Source organism: Oncorhynchus mykiss, chromosome 6 (genome assembly GCF_057628025.1).
Source record: "Oncorhynchus mykiss isolate SJ-2025 chromosome 6, ASM5762802v1, whole genome shotgun sequence".
NCBI classification, from domain to species: Eukaryota; Metazoa; Chordata; class Actinopteri; order Salmoniformes; family Salmonidae; genus Oncorhynchus; species Oncorhynchus mykiss.
Window position 1 is genome coordinate 64,769,884 of NC_143027.1, and position 19,406 is coordinate 64,789,289.

The 19,406-nt window shown below is 43.9% G+C and overlaps 1 protein-coding gene across 6 annotated transcripts in view; it reads left to right on the forward strand.

The window, feature by feature from the left end:
- The window catches only part of LOC110526349 (neuroplastin), a 64,418-nt gene that overhangs the window by 31,849 nt on the left and 13,163 nt on the right, over positions 1-19,406 (forward strand). For 2 of the 6 annotated variants that reach the window (XM_021607240.3, XM_021607243.3), the window contains exons 2-6: positions 429-776; positions 4,688-4,862; positions 5,508-5,602; positions 12,086-12,219; positions 14,962-15,235. In XM_021607240.3, the coding sequence (XP_021462915.2) occupies positions 429-776; positions 4,688-4,862; positions 5,508-5,602; positions 12,086-12,219; positions 14,962-15,235 (1,026 nt within the window). Of the gene's footprint in view, positions 1-428; positions 777-4,687; positions 4,863-5,507; positions 5,603-12,085; positions 12,220-14,961; positions 17,117-19,406 lie in introns of those variants that run through there. The other 4 variants (XM_090238558.1, XM_090238559.1, XM_090238556.1 and 1 more) reach the window with 3 other exon arrangements.

Genomic DNA, 19,406 nt, shown 5'->3' on the forward strand with positions numbered 1-19,406 from the left:
TGCCATGTAAAGGTTGACAGATAGGAGGAAAATATAACTTAGATGAGATGAAGAAACATGTTTTGACTAAGTTGTCCATATGTGAAACATGATTTACTTGTAGTTCTACTGCATGTCAGTTTGCTATGTTGTTCCATGTTAGTAGTGTCAAATCTTTATACATTTCACAATGGTGTGAGTAGGCAACATATTTTGCACAGTAAATCCATTTTATTTGTTTGTTTACAAAGAAAATATACAACCCACTTTAAGCGTTGTAGCTTGCTTTTTTTTCTTGATTTGCCTTTAATCATCCTCTTCTTTTGTTTCCAACTGATCCCTGTTTGATTTGCTCCTATCCATCCCCTGGTCTCTCCATCCCCTTCCTCTTCCACTCTAACCCCTCTTCCACCCCCTCCCCTCCTCCCCAATACACTTTTCCTCTCCAGCTGGGTTTGTGAAGTCGCCAATGTCTGAGACTAAGCTCACGCTGGACACCTTTGAGCTGTACTGCGACGTGATTGGTAACCCCACCCCCGAGATCCAGTGGTGGTACGCCGAGATCAATCGCGCCGACTCCTTCAAGCAGCTGTGGGACGGCGCCCGCAGGCGCCGCGTGTCCATCAACACGGCCTACGGCAACAACGGGGTGAGCGTGTTGGGCATCACGCGCCTCACGCTGGAGGACTCCGGGACCTACGAGTGCCGGGCCAGCAACAACCCACGGCGCAACGACCTGCGCCAAAACCCCGCCATCACCTGGATCCGAGCCCAGGCCACCATTTCGGTGCTGCAGAGTGAGTGGTCTATGTCCTGTAGTACCTAGCTGGTGAACAAACTAACAATCCCCTGCCTGTCCCACCACCACACTCCATAAAAAAACAAACAGAGTTCACACCTCCACCACAGCTGTCCCTGGCAACGACAAATAAAACAAAACACCAACCACCACCTTGTTTTTTGTTCATTTCAAAGACTTGTCTTTGTTTTATTTTTCTGTATAAGAAATGGGAAGGCATTGTGTTTTATTTCCTCCTATAAGTACTGCCATTTTGTGTTTTTGTTCTATTATGTTGATAGCTCCTATGTGTTTCCTCCTCGCTATGCAGAATTTGAGGATTCTCAGAATTCCGTAGATTTCCTGCCTCTCCCAAAACCCTGAGCGTTTTGTTGTAGATCACCACAAACCCAGAAACCTCCCCTGTATCTGTCCACCTACCCCCTCTTTCCTCCCACACCAACCTCTCCTTCCCCACATACAGCCCATCCTGGCCGTTCTGGCCCTCTCCTCTGTCTCATGTGTCCTTCGACAGTTGTCCCGTTTCTTTCCTTATTCTCAAAAAAAAAAAAAAAAATTGGATTTCTTTTGTGATTTGTGTTTTTCTCTTGCGTTGAGTGGGTTGTTTTATTCACTTCAAAGCCCGGTGAAATTCTGCCCTGTCTGCACCATGTACTCTAGGCATCGCTGCACTTTGAAGTTGTGTCGCTTATTTTAGTGGGGAAGGGGTAGATGGGACGTAAGAAGACAAGGAGGGAGCTGTCCAGGTGTAAAGCGTGCCCTTGTTTTAAACACATGACTCACCCTAATCCAATAAAGGACAGAACCCAGTGTGGTTCTTAAATTTATTTTTTCCTTTCTAGATTTGAGAGAGCTGGTTTCATTGCTGCAGCAGACAGTCTCTCTCTGGAGTCGCCTGTGTACTGTATGACCTTGTACCTTCTTAGCCAGTATTAAGTGTTTGAGCATGAATCAGTAATGACATTATATCCTCTACCCTCTCTGCTGTATTGCATACAAACATTCAAACACACTGAATCTCAACTGGACCCTTTAAATGCGTGCACACTCCATTGAGTGCCCAGCCCATTGGAGCACAGCGAGATATGGAATGTTGTTAGTCACAGCCATGCAGCCAGAAACTCTCAGAGGTTTACTACAGGAGTCAGCGCCTTCATCTCCTGAGCATTACCTACTGATCTGTCTGTCTTACACAGTGTTTACCGTGCTGTTGGACTACTGTCTGACTGCATGTGCACACTCACACCCATTACACTTCATTCCACCAGCTGGCTTGAGACGTGGACAGTCGGCCTACAGTAGATATCTTAGTTTACTGGTGGTAGAAATGTGTCCATCATTAGGCTAACATGAAATTGGTCAAATCAATGTTTTCTTATTCAAAAGACACATTAATTCCTAAAAAGAGCAGACATTCGTTCCTAAAAAGAGCAGACATTCGTTCCTAAAAAGAGCAGACATTCGTTCCTAAAAAGAGCAGACATTCATTCCTAAAAAGAGCAGACATTCCTTCCTAAAAAATCTGTACATGTTCTAATAATTGAGTCAGACCTTTTGTCATCCAATATATTCTGTCATTACTGAGTGTCAACGTTCTTGTTATAGACATGTAATAATATGTGTATATAACATGTATACAACAGGCTATACACACTGAACCAAAGGAGACGATAATGTATAGTTATTCGGGAATGTTTTCAGATATGTGCTTGTCTTGTTTTAACCGTTTCATTTGTGATTGTGCGTAGATCTGGAGATCTATTCCAAAGTCAAGGCCATTTTTAAAAATTAACTTAATATTGTTACTACATTTGTAATAAACTCCTTAGCTTAGGTAACAATTTAATCAACAGTGTACTTAATTGCACTAAACTAACTCATCTATCTATACTGGCCTATACGGGGGGGGGGGGGGGGGGGGGGGTTGGCTCAACATACCAATCAAGTGGGCAAACATCCTCCCTCTGTCAGCAAGAAATAGCCATTACTGGCACCATCCTCTGGGACTGTATGCAGGTCATAATGGAATAAAATATACTACACTGTTATGAGTGGGTAACAGTATCAATGTAATGATGCTTTTACAATCCTAGACAGAGGTGGCCACGTGGGTCAGTGCCTGTGTGCTGTGCATGACATCACAGATTCATTCTCTTTTTGAGCAGGTGTCCTACAAATGACCTTCTTCTGAGCTGAGAAAACCTCCCATGGAAAACACTGTGCCTTTAATGTCTAATTGCAAATTTCTTGAATGAACTTTTTCTGTGTAGTCTGTGTATATTCCCAGGATGCCACACTATGTGGGCTGAGAGGCCTGTATAGGGGTTCTGAAGCAGAGAGAGAGAAGGGGAGACAGAGAGATAGAGAGCGAGAGGGAGGGGGAGAGAGCCATAGAGTGAGAGAGGGCGAGAGAGAGAGAGAGAGAGAGAGAGGGAGGGAGGGAGGGAGCAATATAGAGGAGAAAGAGTGAGAGAGAGAGGGGGAAAAAGAAAGAGAAGGAGAGCAATAGCGAGAGATTTCCCTCTAGCTATTGGGTATACAGAACTGCAGGAGTAGGTGCCATGAATGCTAATATAAGTCACTAGCCAGGACCCAGAGACTTTCCCCTCCCATCCTCTACTAGGAGGTTTGTAGTAGCAGCCAATAGTAAGATTATTATGCTCCTCTCCCTGGGGTTGTGTGGTTGCCATGGCTGGCTGCCGTGGGGGAGGGAGGGAGGGAGTGAGAGGAGCTTCCTCACTACCCAAGACTGCCTGTGCTCTCTGATGACACATCCTGCTTGAGCGTCCCTCTATGTCCTTGAGAAATGGACCCTTGGGTTGCTCTGTTAACAAATACACTAAATTATTATACTAGTAAAGAGCTAGTGGTTGTTATAGTGTAGTGCAGCAGTAGTCAAGCTGATGTTCATCTCATTTTTGTCTGCCACGATTATACAGTATACTTTGTCCTCTTCTGTTTAGCTATTGGTTATACTTCCACCCAATAGGTTTGCTAAAGATTATAACTTATTCACTTCCTGGTTTTGGTTTGAATGACATGACAGCAGTTATTTGGAAGATAGTCATTGGACTGAAAACATGTATGTTGTTCAAATTTCCCTCATACATTCAACCTCATAGTTGTATAATCTCACGATAATTTCAAGGTTACATCACTCTTTTCGTATCCAAGTGCCTTCCTGAATCAATTTAGACTGTTTAAAAGATATAGTAAACCAAACCTTGTTGCTGTCAATATCAAATTGAGTTCTACTGTATGAATTAGGCATAATGATAATACAGTTAGGTTCAGGAAGTTATCAAGTGCCAGTGGTTCCAAACCAAAGATGCTTTGGTGCTGGTCATCACCTTAAAGCTCATTACTTCCTAGACTCCAGGTAGCCTAGCGGGTAAGCGTATTGGGCCACTAACCAAAAGGTTGCTGGTTAAAATCCCTATAACGACTAGTTTAAAAATCTGCCGATGTGACCTATATGCACCTGTAAGTTGCTCTGGATAAGAGTGTCTGCTAAACCGTAAATGTAGTGTCAATATGATTATCATCTCAAAATGGGAGCGGGAACAACAGAGCTACTGTAGGTCTGTAAGGAGACTAATCATAATTTTTTTGCAGACTTCATTTTGTGAGGATATTTTAAGTTGTTTTTTATTTTTAAGTCCATCTTTTGTACGGTAACAACAGAACCAAAGACAGATACAGGGTTTAGTGTTGCATGTATTTTCCTGCCGCTCCATGTTGTGTTTCTTTATGTATTTGTGTTTTTGTTGTCTTATGTTCCGGCCCCAACTCCCACGCACGTCCCCCACCCAGTCTGTGTGTGGGGAATAGTTAGTATAGTTACAGTTCTGCTATAGTGTTGAGCCCCAATTCAATGATAAGGGGTTGCTGTCTCTCTGTGTGTTTCAGAGCCCAAGATCAATGCGTCAGATCAGATCATCCTACCCTCGGAGACCAAAGGGCCCCCTGTCACCCTGCAGTGTAACCTGACCAACGCCCACGAAGGCCAACAAGAGAGCTTCTGGATGAAGAACGGAGTGGAGATCACAGACACACGGAACGAGCAGAAGAACACAGAGTACATGTGAGTCCTTACTTATTCTGTAGTTCTCTTACTAGAGCATTCAACAAAGCCTTTCTAATTGTCACACAGACTATCAACACTAAGACCAATCACCCTGAGATGGAAATAAGAACCATGTTGCCAAGTCCTTTAGTGAAAACAGTTGTTGGGCAGCCCCATCCCTCGCAGGGCATAGCCATCAGAGCAGCCTCTGAGCTTAGAGCAGAGCAACCAGCCCCTGTACTGCACAACACCCCCATAGACATCTCCCAGACTCTCCCCAGCCAGGCGCGGACAGCCACATGAGGAGACCGCTGGGCAGCTCCTTTCCTGTCACATTACATCTCAGTACTCTACTAATGACTGACCCCAGAACAGACAACCCTGTGCTAACCTCTCCTCTCTCCTGGCTGCCTAACACACAGCACAGTGCTAACAATGAACACTAAGGACTTCCACACAACATGCATCATTGGGTGATGCATCATTGGGTGATGTATCATTGGGTGATGCATCATTGGGTGATGCATCATTGGATGATGTATCATTGGGTGATGTACAATGATAGACAACAAAATTAGAGAAAATTAGTATTGTCTTTGCATACATGTTATTTTTGACTGAGCTAAAGTTATGAAGTAACTGATATTTTGTGATTTGTTGCAGAATCAAGAAACCAAGGTCAGACGACGCAGGGGAGTACATGTGTGTTTACACGTTTGAAACGGCTCCCAACGCCAACGCCACTATTGAGGTAAAAGGTAAGACTCTTTCGACCAGCAGATCTCACTCACGGTATAAACAAATGACAGATACAATGTTGATTTTTATAATTAACCTCCACTTTAATCAATACTGTCACTTGACTCTCTGCCATAACTAAGACTGAGAGATAAAGTTCTCCTATGAGGGATCTGATGGATAACACAATCTAGAGCTACTTCCTGTGAACAGATCCCCTTCCAGTGACAGACATTGAGATGTTGGTCTGGTGATGTGTTGTGGTGTTGACAGGCTGGCCTCTGGAGGCTGCTGTCACTTACTAAGAGGACAGGGCAGGACAGGCCAGCTGAAGGGAGGGACAGAGTCCTGTCTTCTCTGCTCTCTCTGGGAAGTCGTTTCACACAGACACGCCTTCCTTCAGGCTAGTGTCTTCTCTGTACATACTGGTCTAACAGTGACTTACTTGATTTATTTTTATTAGCCAGATTCTTATTAAGATTATCAGTCATTTTGCACCAGTTACCACATATACAGTGGGGCAAAAAAGTATTTAGTCAGCCACCAATTGTGCAAGTTCTCCCACTTAAAAAGATGAGAGAGGCCTGTAATTTTCATCATAGGTACACTTCAACTATGACAGACAAAATGAGAGAAAAAAAATCCAGAAAATCACATTGTAGGATTTTTATTTGCAAATTATAATGGAAAATAAGTATTTGTAAGTCACCTACAAACAAGCAAGATTTCTGGCTCTCACAGACCTGTAACTTCTTCTTTAAGAGGCTCCTCTGTCCTCCACTCGTTACCTGTATTAATGGCACCTGTTTGAACTTGTTATCAGTATAAAAGACACCTGTCCACAACCTCAAACAGTCACACTCCAAACTCCACTATGGCCAAGACCAAAGAGCTGTCAAAGGACACCCGAAACAAAATTGTAGACCTGCACCAGGCTGGGAAGACTGAATCTGCAATAGGTAAGCAGCTTGGTTTGAAGAAATCAACTGTGGGAGCAATTATTAGGAAATGGAAGACATACAAGACCACTGATAATCTCCTTCGATCTGGGGCTCCACGCAAGATCTCACCCCGTGGGGTCAAAATGATCACAAGAACGGTGAGCAAAAATCCCAGAACCACACAGGGGGACCTAGTGAATGACCTGCAGAGAGCTGGGACCAAAGTACGCCGCCAGGGACTCAAATCCTGCAGTGCCAGACGTGTCCCCCTGCTTAAGCCAGTACATGTCCAGGCCCGTCTGAAGTTTGCTAGAGAGCATTTGGATGATCCAGAAGAAGATTGGGAGAATGTCATATGGTCAGATGAAACCAAAATATAACTTTTTGGTAAAAACTCAACTCGTCGTGTTTGGAGGACAAAGAATGCTGAGTTGCATCCAAAGAACACCATACCTACTGTGAAGCATGGGGGTGGAAACATCATGCTTTGGGGCTGTTTTTCTGCAAAGGGACGAGGACGACTGATCCGTGTAAAGGAAAGAATGAATGGGGCCATGTATCGTGAGATTTTGAGTGAAAACCTCCTTCCATCAGCAAGGGCATTGAAGATGAAACGTGGCTGGGTCTTTCAGCATGACAATGATCCCAAACACACCGCCCGGGCAACGAAGGAGTCGCTTCGTAAGAAGCATTTCAAGGTCCTGGAGTGGCCTAGCCAGTCTCCAGATCTCAACCCCATAGAAAATCTTTGAAGGGAGTTGAAAGTCTGTGTTGCCCAGCAACAGCCCCAAAACATCACTGCTCTAGAGGAGATCTGCATGGAGGAATGGGCCAAAATACCAGCAACAGTGTGTGAAAACCTTGTGAAGACTTACAGAAAACATTTGACCTCTGTCATTGCCAACAAAGGGTATATAACAAAGTATTGAGATAAACTTTTGTTATTGACCAAATACTTATTTTCCACCATAATTTGCAAATAAATTCATAAAAAATCTTACAATGTGATTTTCTGGATTTTTTTTCTAATTTTGTCTGTCATAGTTGAAGTGTACCTATGATGAAAATGACAGGCCTCTCTCATATTTTTAAGTGGGAGAACTTGCACAATTGGTGGCTGACTAAATACTTTTTTTGCCCCACTGTAATTGGCGGAGGACCAAGGGTATCGTATTTGTGTCGTATTTGTTCTATTTTTAAGGGTAACAATGATGATAATGTGTCAATTAATGTGGCTTATTCTGTACTGTAGATGTTGGATAACATTGTTTCATATTTGAATGCACATATTAAACTATTAGGATCATTAATTGACGTGAAAGACACTTTTAGAAAAACTGACACCCTAGCGAGAAACTCAGCAAAAAAATAAATGTACTCACTGTCAACAGCGTTTATTTTCAGCAAACTTAAGATGTGTAAATATGTGTATGAACATAACGAGATTCAGCAACTGAGACATAAACTGCAGAAGTTCCACAGACATGTGACTAACAGAATTGGAATAATGTGTCCCTGAACAAAAAGGGGGGGGGTTAAAATAAAAAGTAACAATCAGTATCTGGTGTGGCCACCAGCTGCATTAAGTATTGCAGTGCATCTCCTCCTCATGGACTGCACCAGATTTGCCAGATCTTGCTGTGAGATGTTACCGCACTCTTCCACCAGGGCACCTGCAAGTTCCCGGACATTTCTAGGGGGAATGGCCCTAGCCCTCACCCTCCAATCCAACAGGTCCCAGACGTGCTCAATGGGATTGAGATCCGGGCTCTTCGCTGGCCAGAACACTGACATTCCTGTCTTGCAGGAAGTCACGCACAGAACGAGCAGTATGGCTGGTGACATTGTCATGCTGGAGGGTCATGTCAGGATGCGCCTGCAGGTAGGGTACCACATGAGGGAGGAGGATGTCTTCCCTGTAACGCACAACGTTGAGATTGCCTGCAATGACAATTAGCGCAGTTGTCATTGATGATGTGACACACCGCCCCAGACCATGACGGACCCTACACCTCCAAATTGATCCCGCTCTAGAGTACAGGCCTCGGTGTAACGCTCATCCCTTCGACAATAAACGCAAATCTGACCATCACCCCTGGTGAGACAAAACCGTAACTCGTCAGTGAAGAGCACTTTTTCCTGTCCTGTCTGGTCCAGCCACGGTAGGTTTGTGCACATAGGCAACGTTGTTTCCTGTGATGTCTGGTGAGGACCTGCCTTACAACAGGCCTACAAGCCCTCAGTCCAGCCTCTCTCAGCCTATTGCAGACAGTCTGAGCACTGATGGAGGGATTGTGCGTTCCTGGTGTAACTGGGGCAGTTGTTGTTGCCATCCTGTACCTGTCCCACAGGTGTGATGTTCGGATGTACCGATCCTGTGCAGGTGTTGTTACACGTGGTCTGCCACTGCGAGGACAATCAGCTGTCCGTCCTGTCTCCCTGTAGCGATGTCTTAGGCGTCTCACAGTATGAACATTGCAATTTATTTCCCTGGCCACATCTGCAGTCCTCATGCCTCCTTGCAGCATGCCTAAGGCACGTTCACGCAGATGAGCAGGGACCCTGGGCATCTTTCTTTTGGTATTTTTTAGAGTCTGTAGAAGACCTCTTTAGTGTCATAAGTTTTCATAACTGTGACCTTACCTTACCGTCTGTAAGCTGTTAGTGTCCTAACGACCGTTCCACAGGTGCATGTTCATTAATTGTTTATGGTTCATTGAACAAGCATGGGAAACAGTGTTTAAACCCTTTACAATGAAGCTCTGTGAAGTTATTTTAATTTTTACACATTTTCTTTGAAAGACAGGGTCCTGAAAAAGGGACGTTTCTTTTTTTGCAGTTTAAAAGTTAACAGCTCACCCTTGAAGTGGAATAAGGGATTTTCCTCTGGGTGAGAAAGGACTTGCAAAACCCTGTTCTAGAGAAGCTTGCCTACATGTACAGTGCTTAAGCCAATTTGCTGTGACATTGCTATGATTATGCATACTGAGCTTGCCATTGATTGTTATGCCTGCTGTGGCTGTATTAAGCGCTAGCTTCCTGTGAGGTTGGTTGGTTGCGTAACGCGGGTGATGACCGTGTATGCTCTGCAGCTTCCTCCAGCCTGAGAGATGACAGGCCTCATCTCCAATCAAACCTCAGTGTCCTGACCCTAGGGCCGTGTGAAGGGAGGGAGGCAGGCAGGGAGGCTTGCTGCTCCTGGCTGTTAGAGCCTGCACAACACACTGTTTCCTGGACATACAAACACCATGACAGCACTGCCTTTCAACATTATTGTTTACTGTCTGGAAGTATTGACTGAATTGTTGACAGACGCTGTTAGTCGCATTTGGGATGCTGATGTCTTGGTTTGGAGGAAGCATGGACATGACAATTGTTTTGGAGATAGATTTAGATACCTTTGCAGGCTTTCCTGTTAATTGTTACAGTTAAGGACCGATTGAGGAATAGACTCAATAAAAACTACAGAGAATGACCATTCTAAGCAGAAATACATGATAGTTCTGACCAATTGCATCCAATTAGTCTTGCCCTGCCTTATACAATGGCACTGAGTCCCATACCATTAAACCCATACTCGGTCGTACCACCAGGTCCCATACATTAAGCATGGTAGAGGGGCCGAGCCTGTGTGCTCTCTGCTCCTGGCAGCTGAGCTCTGAGCTCCCCCCAGCTCCCCCCGGCTGCAGTGTCCTTGGCGCTCCCATCTCTCCAGCTCTCAGCTCAGAGCAGGCAACAGATGGAGGCTTGTGTGATGGTGGTGTGGGATTAAGGTTCAGAATCCGCTCCCAGCCATTTGTAATGGCAGGACTTTGTTATCTACGATGATACAATAAGCTGCTGTCCTGAGCATGCATATTTTGCGCATCCCAATTATCTTTTGTATTTTTATATTTCCGATTTTTTGCCTTGCTACCCATGCATTTTTTAAAGAGATAATGCCACACGCCCTGTTGATTTAATCAAATCAATGATGAATTTTACAGATCTAGATTTTTTTGCATATTTTTAAAAAAATCAACCGCACAGTACAGGCCTACAGGATAATGTGTCATATAATTCTTTATACCATGGCATTGTTGAATACTTGTTTCTGATTGGCTTGAAGGGCATTCTAGAGCGTGCATTATTTCTCTATAAAGTACAATATATCAGCAGAGTAGAATTCAATGGCTATAGTACTTACATGTTCTATGTTTGAGCTGCTTTTGAAAACAAAAGTCGAATTGAAAACATTATTGGCATTGTTTAATTCAATTTTCATAATAGCAAGCTAGGACTGATGGTTCGGTTAGTAAACTTGCTACCTGTTTCAGTGGATGTTGAACACATTTCTTCTTGAAAATTAACACATTTCTAGCAGTAAATGTGTTAAATTATAACCATGGTATGCAAGGGATAATCAACTCGGGGCTCTATGCGTCACATGGAAAATAATGCAACTTCGTGGAAGGTTAGTTCCACTCCACACGATCATCAACTTTGAGCTCAAATGCTCTTTAAATTCAGTGGAGATGGGAGGTATCAAAAACAGTAAATCGAAATGGGACCTAATCGCCTCTTCCAGATAGGCCACCAGAAGTTGCCTCTTTTCAATATATTTCTGACTCACAGGCAGACAGACACATCCACACAGCAGCACTGTAGCTCAATAATCACACAAGCTGCTGGGGGTGTGAAATGGAAGATTTCTGCCTGTTTTGGCGCCACTCAGAGGGCAGTCAGTCTCCATGCTGTCAGTCCGTCACAGTGGAAGTGAGCTGGGGATAACGAAGACGGAGATAAACGTGGCCCCTCCCCCACTAGCCAGAGAGCACGTGTTCACCATAGTTACAGTAGGAAGGATGATGTCACTTTGAGCTCAAGCCACTGCTGCTCAATCATCCTCCACGACAACAGCCACCGCGTGCTGCAGAAAACGCTGCAGCACCAGGCCAGCTTCTCCACTGATCCTGCTTAATTGCATGGAAGGAATTACCGTAATTTCAAGGATTAGCAAAAGGCTGTGGCAGTTTTCTCCCCGGCTCCAGAGCCGAATTAAACAGACGATTCTGTCTGAAAACCCAGGGTGTTGCTGGGTTGGAGAATTTCACCTTTGAGAAAATCTGTCAGTCATTTGTTGACTGGCGTCTATGAACTGAAACTCTGCAAGATATGTAGGCCTACACCTTCAAAAGGCAGACTTGGAAGTAAGCCGAAGCAAACCATGAGCTCTACCTTTTAAAGAAACTTGGCAATTGAATAAAACAGCTAAATGTGTCCCTGCCTCGATCACTGTGGTGATAAAGCACTGATTCCAGTGTAGGTCCATCTCCAGGGAAGTCAGTGCCTCACAGCTAAATCATGTAACAATTACCCAAATCCTTTCTTAATTTACCATCACTTTCATGTACATCCTAATGTGAGTTACCATAATCAAAATAGGTCCCGACAGATTTAACTATATTCTGACGTCTTGTTATTTAGAGAAGCCGATGAAGAACACCTTTGACACAAATAAAATTGCATAAAATTTAGAATTTTTATTCAAATGCATTTCACTCCCTTTTCCCCTTGTTTTAGCGGCACCTGAGATCACGGGCCACAAGCGCAGTGACAATAAGAACGAGGGGCAGAGTGCTCTGTTGTACTGTAAGTCTGTGGGCTACCCCTTTCCCATCTGGACATGGCGTAAACTGGATGGCTCAAACTACATGGTACGTGTCCTCTTCCTTGGCTCTATATAATGCTAGATCAGGGGTTCTCAAACTTTCTTAACCCACGACCCCATTTTGATATCTGAACATTATCAGATATCAAAGCCAATTGTTTACTTTTTTATTTGGGGCTATGGCAGTCAATTGAAAATGATTCTGGCATAAAGTATCTTATCTCACCACCACTAATGAAATGGGTGTGCTTGATGAATGTCGTGGCGGAGCTTCTCAAAGTCAGGGGGCGTGGTCGACAGTGCGCACCTCATCTCTGCTATCACATCCAACCTGGATCAATATTTGGTTATAATGCAGACGAGAGCATTGACGGTGCTTTCAAATCGACTGGGAACTCTGAAAAATACGAGGTCAAATCATGAAGTCAGTGATGTTCAGGTTGGAAAGTCAGAGCTCAAGAAAGAGGCCCGAGTTGCCCGAGAGTTCAAATTCCCAGTTGAATGACAGTTCAAAATAATTTTTCCCAGTCGGAGCTCATTTTTAGAGTTCACAGTTTTCTTGAACGCACTGAAGTCGGAAGTCAGAGATTTTCCCAGTTGTTTTGAACGCGGCATTAATGCTCAGAGGGAGACGGTAGGGTATTATTCCCTTTGAGTCGGAAACCAAAACTCCTCCGTAGTGACCCGTGAATGCATTTGGTCACAAGACAGTTCAATCAGCTGTTCGATTTCACACCGGCATGTCAACTGAGCCAGGATCACAGTCAAACGGATTAGGAAGTAGGTCGCAAAGTGCTCTTCCAAGCTTTGGAGGTGAGCAGTCATCACTCGTGTGGTACACTTACTGATGCTGTTTGCATGGTTTGCTTTTGAAAGACTCTCTCTCCAATAAGAATTCTTTCCTCTGAATCCACTGATTCGGTCACTCATCTGTAGAAGGATTTTGTATTTCCCCTGCATGCTTGTGTTCAGTTTGGTCAGTTTCCAAAATACGTCTGTTACATATGCAAAGGAGACACATTTTATTTTCATTACACAAAGTCAACCATGTCATTTTTTTTTGTGAATGACAACAGTTGTGAATGACAACCTCTCAATGCAAAAATCTTTCTAACCACAAAGCCTCAGTGTGAAATAGAACCCTGTCAGGCTCTGATCCCATATCTCCACATGGTGGATGTGGTTTGATGTATACTGAACAAAAATATAAACACAACATGTAAAGTGTTGGTCCAATGTTTATGAGGTGAAATAAAAGACCCCAGAAAGTGTCCAGATGCACAAAAAGCGTATTTCTCTCAAATGCCAAGATAATCCATCTACCTGACAGGTGAGGCATATCAATAAATTGATTAAACAACACTATCATTACACAGGTGCACCTTGTGCTGGGGACAATAAAAGGCCACTCTTAAATGTGCAGTTTTGCCACAGATGTCTCATGTTTTGAGAGAGCATACAATTGGCGTGCTGACTGCAGGAATGTCCACCAGAGCTGCTGCCAGATAATTTAATGTTAATTTCTCTACCAAAAGCCACCTCCAACATCATTTTAGATAATTTGGTAGTACGCTCAACCGGCCTCACAACTGCAGACCGCATGCAACCACGCCAGCCCAGGACCTCCACATCCAGCTTCTTCACCTGCGGGATCATCTGAGACCAACCACCCAGACAGCTGATGAAACTGAGGAGTATTTCTGTCTGTATTAAAGCCCTTTAGTGTGGAAAAACGTATTCTGATTGCCTATGCCCTCCCAGGCCCACCCATGGCTGCACCACTGCCCAGTCATGTAAAATCCATAGATTCAATTGACTGATTTCCTTATATGAACTGTAACTCAGTAAAATCCTTGAAATTGTTGCATGTTGTGTTTATATTTTTGTTCAGTATAGTTTACAATCAGTTACCTGCTGCAGTATACAGTATCTCCGAGTTCTGCGTTCAGCTCTATTGTAATCAGTTGCTCTCGGTGTATAATACAATGCGTCCATATGGCAGAGGGAGACACATTCATAACTAGAGGGCAGAGGCCTGTCTGTTTTTCGTCGATATAGCTACGCAGCACACTGAACATCCCCTGTGCCGTTTCATGCTTGGGAATCGTGAGGCAGAACAATATGTCCTCGTGAATAGCATCACCTGACATGTATAGCCAACAAAACTCATCCATGGGCATCTCGGCCCTCACAGCTAGCGTCCATTTAGAGAGCATTAGCTGGGAAGTTTTTGAGTTGTACAGTCAGTTTTCTCTTGATTACTAGCAAAAGCATAACATCTTTAGCAGTGTTATCTGACAAAGGTATTGATGTGAGTTTCTGTGCCTCTGCCTCCCCACACATTGTTTTCACCATATCAATTGTAGCCGGTAATATCAGAGTCTCTGCAATAGTGTGTGGTTTCATAGCGTAGCGGGCCTAGTCATTCACCGTGGGAATGATTCAAGTGCAACAGTCAAGTGCAGCCTTTTCCCATGATCTAAGGGGGCTCTCTGGTTGAATTTTAGAATTCAATCATTTTCATTTAGATTAAGGTTAACCACATCAAAAAAATATTTTGAGATACAAAGATGATATTATAATATCCATATTTTATTTGGTCCATACATTTTTTTCCCCCCCAGGATTTTTAAAATTCTCCCACGACCCCATTTTCATATCAGGTGACCCCGCATGGACCCTAGTTTGCGAACCGGTGTGCTAAACTACTGTGATAACTGTCTGGAATGTGATCATAAAATTGTCTGTAACATATAAATCATTGATATGCTAATTTACCCTCCTCTAGGAAATCGATAACTCCTCTGGCCGCTTCTTCATCACCAACAAAGACAACTACACAGAGCTGAACATCGTCAACCTGAACCGCACCTCGGACCCTGGTGAATACCAGTGCAATGCTACCAACCACATTGGCACCAAGTCCATGTCGTCCATCCTGCGAGTGCGCAGCCACCTGGCACCCCTCTGGCCCTTCCTGGGGGTGCTAGCGGAGATCATCATCCTGGTGGTCATCATCGTAGTGTATGAAAAACGCAAGAGGCCAGATGATGTGTTGGACGGTAAGACAACGTTAAATATAGTATTATATTGTATCTCTTTGGGGAGACAGACAACCTCTCGCCATGTTGTCATCGTCAGGCCTGTTTGAATATTATACTGGTCAGCGTTACTGGATGCTGTCATTGAAATGACTGTACAGTACTATACCTTAACAGGAAAAGGGGCTATCGATCTCAACTTAAAGAGAGCAACATGCTAACAGCGGCAGGGAGTATGTACTGATTCAAGCAGTACTTGTGGCCATGGGGTAAAATCAGGGAGGAAGAGGGAATTATGACCCAGGAAATAGGCTGCTGTTCCTAGAACAATACAAAGACATTCTCACTCCAGTTAAACAATGATTCAAATATCTGATTATGGGGCTGCACTCGGCTAGAAGTTCAACAGCCATCAAGAACCAATTCAAACAGGGTTCCTCTACTATCAGCACACACATTAATTACACTGTTACCAAGTGAACATGTTGCGGAGGCTATAAACATGGTGCTGAATATTCATGACGCTGACTCTGCTGTGTTAGCAGTAGCAGCGGAGACCCACTGTGAATAATTGACCTCTGTCGGGGGACACGCTCCCTGGATGCTCCGTCAGTACTGAGAAGGGAGACAGAGACACCGCTGGCTGTCACACAGCGCAGCGCCACACATTAGCTGCATAATAATATGACCTTTAGAGATGCTCCACATTAGTAAACCAGGAGGGGGTCCACAGCTAACCTTTTAAATTAAAGAGTTGAAGTGCCGTTGCGGTCTCGCTAATGATGATAACCAGGGACCATTTTATCACCCGTCTGGAGAACTGATCAATTCATTTCATTGACAATAATTTGAGACAGGAAGTCAGGGGAAGTTTGATGTGTTATTTTGTCTTTGTCCTACAAGTTCTGCCTATGGCTGAGGGCTTAAAGTAGAGAATCAAAAATCCGTGTTCCCTACTCCAATCAAAGCACGTCACACCCACAGGTAAATGATTCTCAAAGTAGCCTACGCTGGTAACTAGTTACTACTTTTACAGAGTAATATCTGTCCTAATGGCATAACCACTTGATAACATACAATAATATAAACTGTTAAAGCTAGATTCAAAAGTGTCAAAGTCAAACAAAGGTTTAAGCATTTGAGTGTAGACTCAAAGCCAAAAAGGTCGTTGAGGCTTCACCCGCCTTTGGTTCTATCAACTTTATTCAGGATATCAGGAAGATATGAATTAATTGGTTAATATGACTTCTTTCCCCCTCTCTCCAAATGGCATCATTATCTAAACGGTTGGTAAGTGAGAGATCTTGCATGTTTTCAGAGAATTATTTTTTTATTTGATCCGTTTCTACTACAGTCCATCCAGACGACCATGTCAACACCCGTTTATCAGATTATTTGACTACAAGTTGTTTGGCATCTTTGCATAGACAATATATATGTTGAAATTATGTATATATTCCATTCGTATTCATCTCCATTTAGAGGGGCCAATGCAGTTTGACATGTTTTCTCCTGTATAGGTGGTGGTCTCTGATGTTTAAAACATATATTGCTAACAGCCTACTGAAATGCACTGCTATGTCTTGTTTATAGCTGTATACATTTTATACAAGTCTTTTTCACTTGTCTTATATAGGAGTGGTAAATCACTCAAACCACCCCACACAAATGAGGATGCACTCTAGGTTCCTCAAGGCAATGATAGCATCTACAGTATATCAGAAAAAGAAAACAGGGTAGATTAAAAAGATAAATTATGCATACTTCTATTTCTGAAGTCTGAATTGTGTATGCACTGTATGATCCTTCCAGCGTTAAATATGTCAGTAAATGTGTTACACTGCAGTACACGATTAAACAGAAATTATGCAAAGTCACCAATAAAGTAAGCATTTGCTTTGTGCACAGTGTGAAGAAAGTGTAGTGCTTTGAGAAATACCAACCAATCTCCTGCACCCGTAGTAGGCAAGGCCTCTAGTTTGGCAAGGGCTTATGTACAGGAGGGGGAGAGAGAGAGAACGTGCTTTGGTGTAGAACAGAGGTTGATACTTTTTTGGCCCCCCAACGTGTAGATGAAGGTAGATTATCTGCCATGGTCATATCAACCGAATCAGAGATGCAGCACACTGCATCACTTATGCTACTAGCCAGCTCTGAAATCTCCTTTTAGTATCCTCTATCCTCAAGAGCTTTGTTATAAACTCAGTTATGAAAACTTAGGACACTAAAGAGGCCTTTCTAATGACTCTGAAAAACACCAAAAGAAAGATGCCCAGGGTCCCTGCTCATCTGCGTGAACGTGCCTTAGGCATGCTGCAAGGAGGCATGAGGCCTGCAGATGTGGCCAGGGAAATAAATTGCAATGTTCGTACTGTGAGACGCCTAAGACAGCGCTACAGGGAGACAGAGCGGACAGCTGATCGTCCTCGCAGTGGCAGACCACGTGTAACAACACCTGCACACAGGATCGGTACATCTGAATATCACACCTGCGGGACAAGTACAGGATGGCAACAACAACTGCCTCAGTTACACCAGGAACGCACAATCCCTCCTACAATCCCTCCCTCCTAAGACTGTCTGCAATAGGCTGCGAGAGGCTGGACTGAGGGCTTGTAGGCCTGTTGTAAAGGCAGGTCCTCACCAGACATCACCGGCAACAACGTCGCCTATGGGCACAAACCCACCGTTTCTGGACCAGACAGGACTAGCAAAAAGTGCACCTCACTGACGAGTTGCGGTTTTGTCTCACCGGGGGTGATGGTCGGATTTGCGTTTATCGTCGAAGGAATGAGCGTTACACTCAGGCGTGCACTCTATAGCGGGATCGATTTGGAGGTGGAGGGTCCGTCATGGTTTGGGGCGGTGTGTCACATCATCAATGACAACTGTGCTAGTTGTCATTGCAGGCAATCTCAATGCTGTGCGTTACAGGGAAGACATCCTCCTCCCTCATGTGGTACCCTACCTGCAGGCTTATCCTGACATGACCCTCCAGCATGACAATGCCACCAGCCATACTGCTCGTTCTGTGCGTGATTTCCTGCAAGACAGGAATGTCAGTGTTCTGGCCAGCGAAGAGCCCGGATCTCAATCCCATTGAGCACGTCTGGGACCTGTTGGATTGGAGGGTGAGGGCTAGGGCCATTCCCACAGAAATGTCTGGGAACTTGCAGGTGCCTTGGTGGAAGAGGGGAGTAACATCTCACAGCAAGAACGGGCAAATCTGGTGCAGTCCATGAGGAGGAGATGCACTGCAGTACTTAATGCAGCTGGTGGTCACACCAGATACTGACTGTTACTTTTGATTTTGACCCCCCCAGAATCCGTGTGGATGAGGCAAGGTAGACCAACAAGACGTGACTGGTCTGGGCCATATCTGATCTTGTGAAGGCTACTGGACATGCACATGGGTTAATCATACATAGACAACATCGGCCTGAACTTGTGAAGACCTTTGGACAGGAACATTAGCTAATCAGTTATAAGCACCAGTAGGAGTGGGCATGTCATGCCACCAATAGAATTTATGTGTCAATGTCTGAGCCAATAAGAGAATGGAAACTCAGCAAGACAACAAGATTCATAAAGTGGAGTGACAATGTTATGGGTAAGACTGTATAAAAGCCAATTACTAAGAATGAAGAGTCAGTTCTTCCATGGAATTGCTCGGCTTTGTTACTGTTTGTAATAAAGTCTATTTGAATTCACAAGCTCCGGGTATCTGAGAAGTATTTGATTCCAAATTTCCACGACAGTATCAGCACTGATAATGCACTCCCAAGTGATCCAAAGCAAAGGTTGACATTTTTTAAAGAGCAAAAACATTTTTAAATAACCGTGTGAGGGTTCCACTTTCTTTTACTGTGTGGGATCATTAGGAAACAACCAGGAAAAATGACATTATGCTAAATGTAGGATGGCGAGTCGCCTAGCGGTTCAGAGCGTCGAGCCAGTCACCAAAAGGTCGCTGGTTCGAATCCCCGAGCTGACTAGGTGAAAAGTCACTCTGAATTAACGCATCTTCTAAATGACTAAACTGTAAAAATGTAATGCAGAGCATATCAATCCATTTGCATACAATAATAACTTGCTGAATACATTGATATTACCCTGGCTATACTCTTAATATTCTCCACACTGTAAAAGTCAGTGTTTTTGTTTGTTTGCAATTTCATAACTTGAATCACAT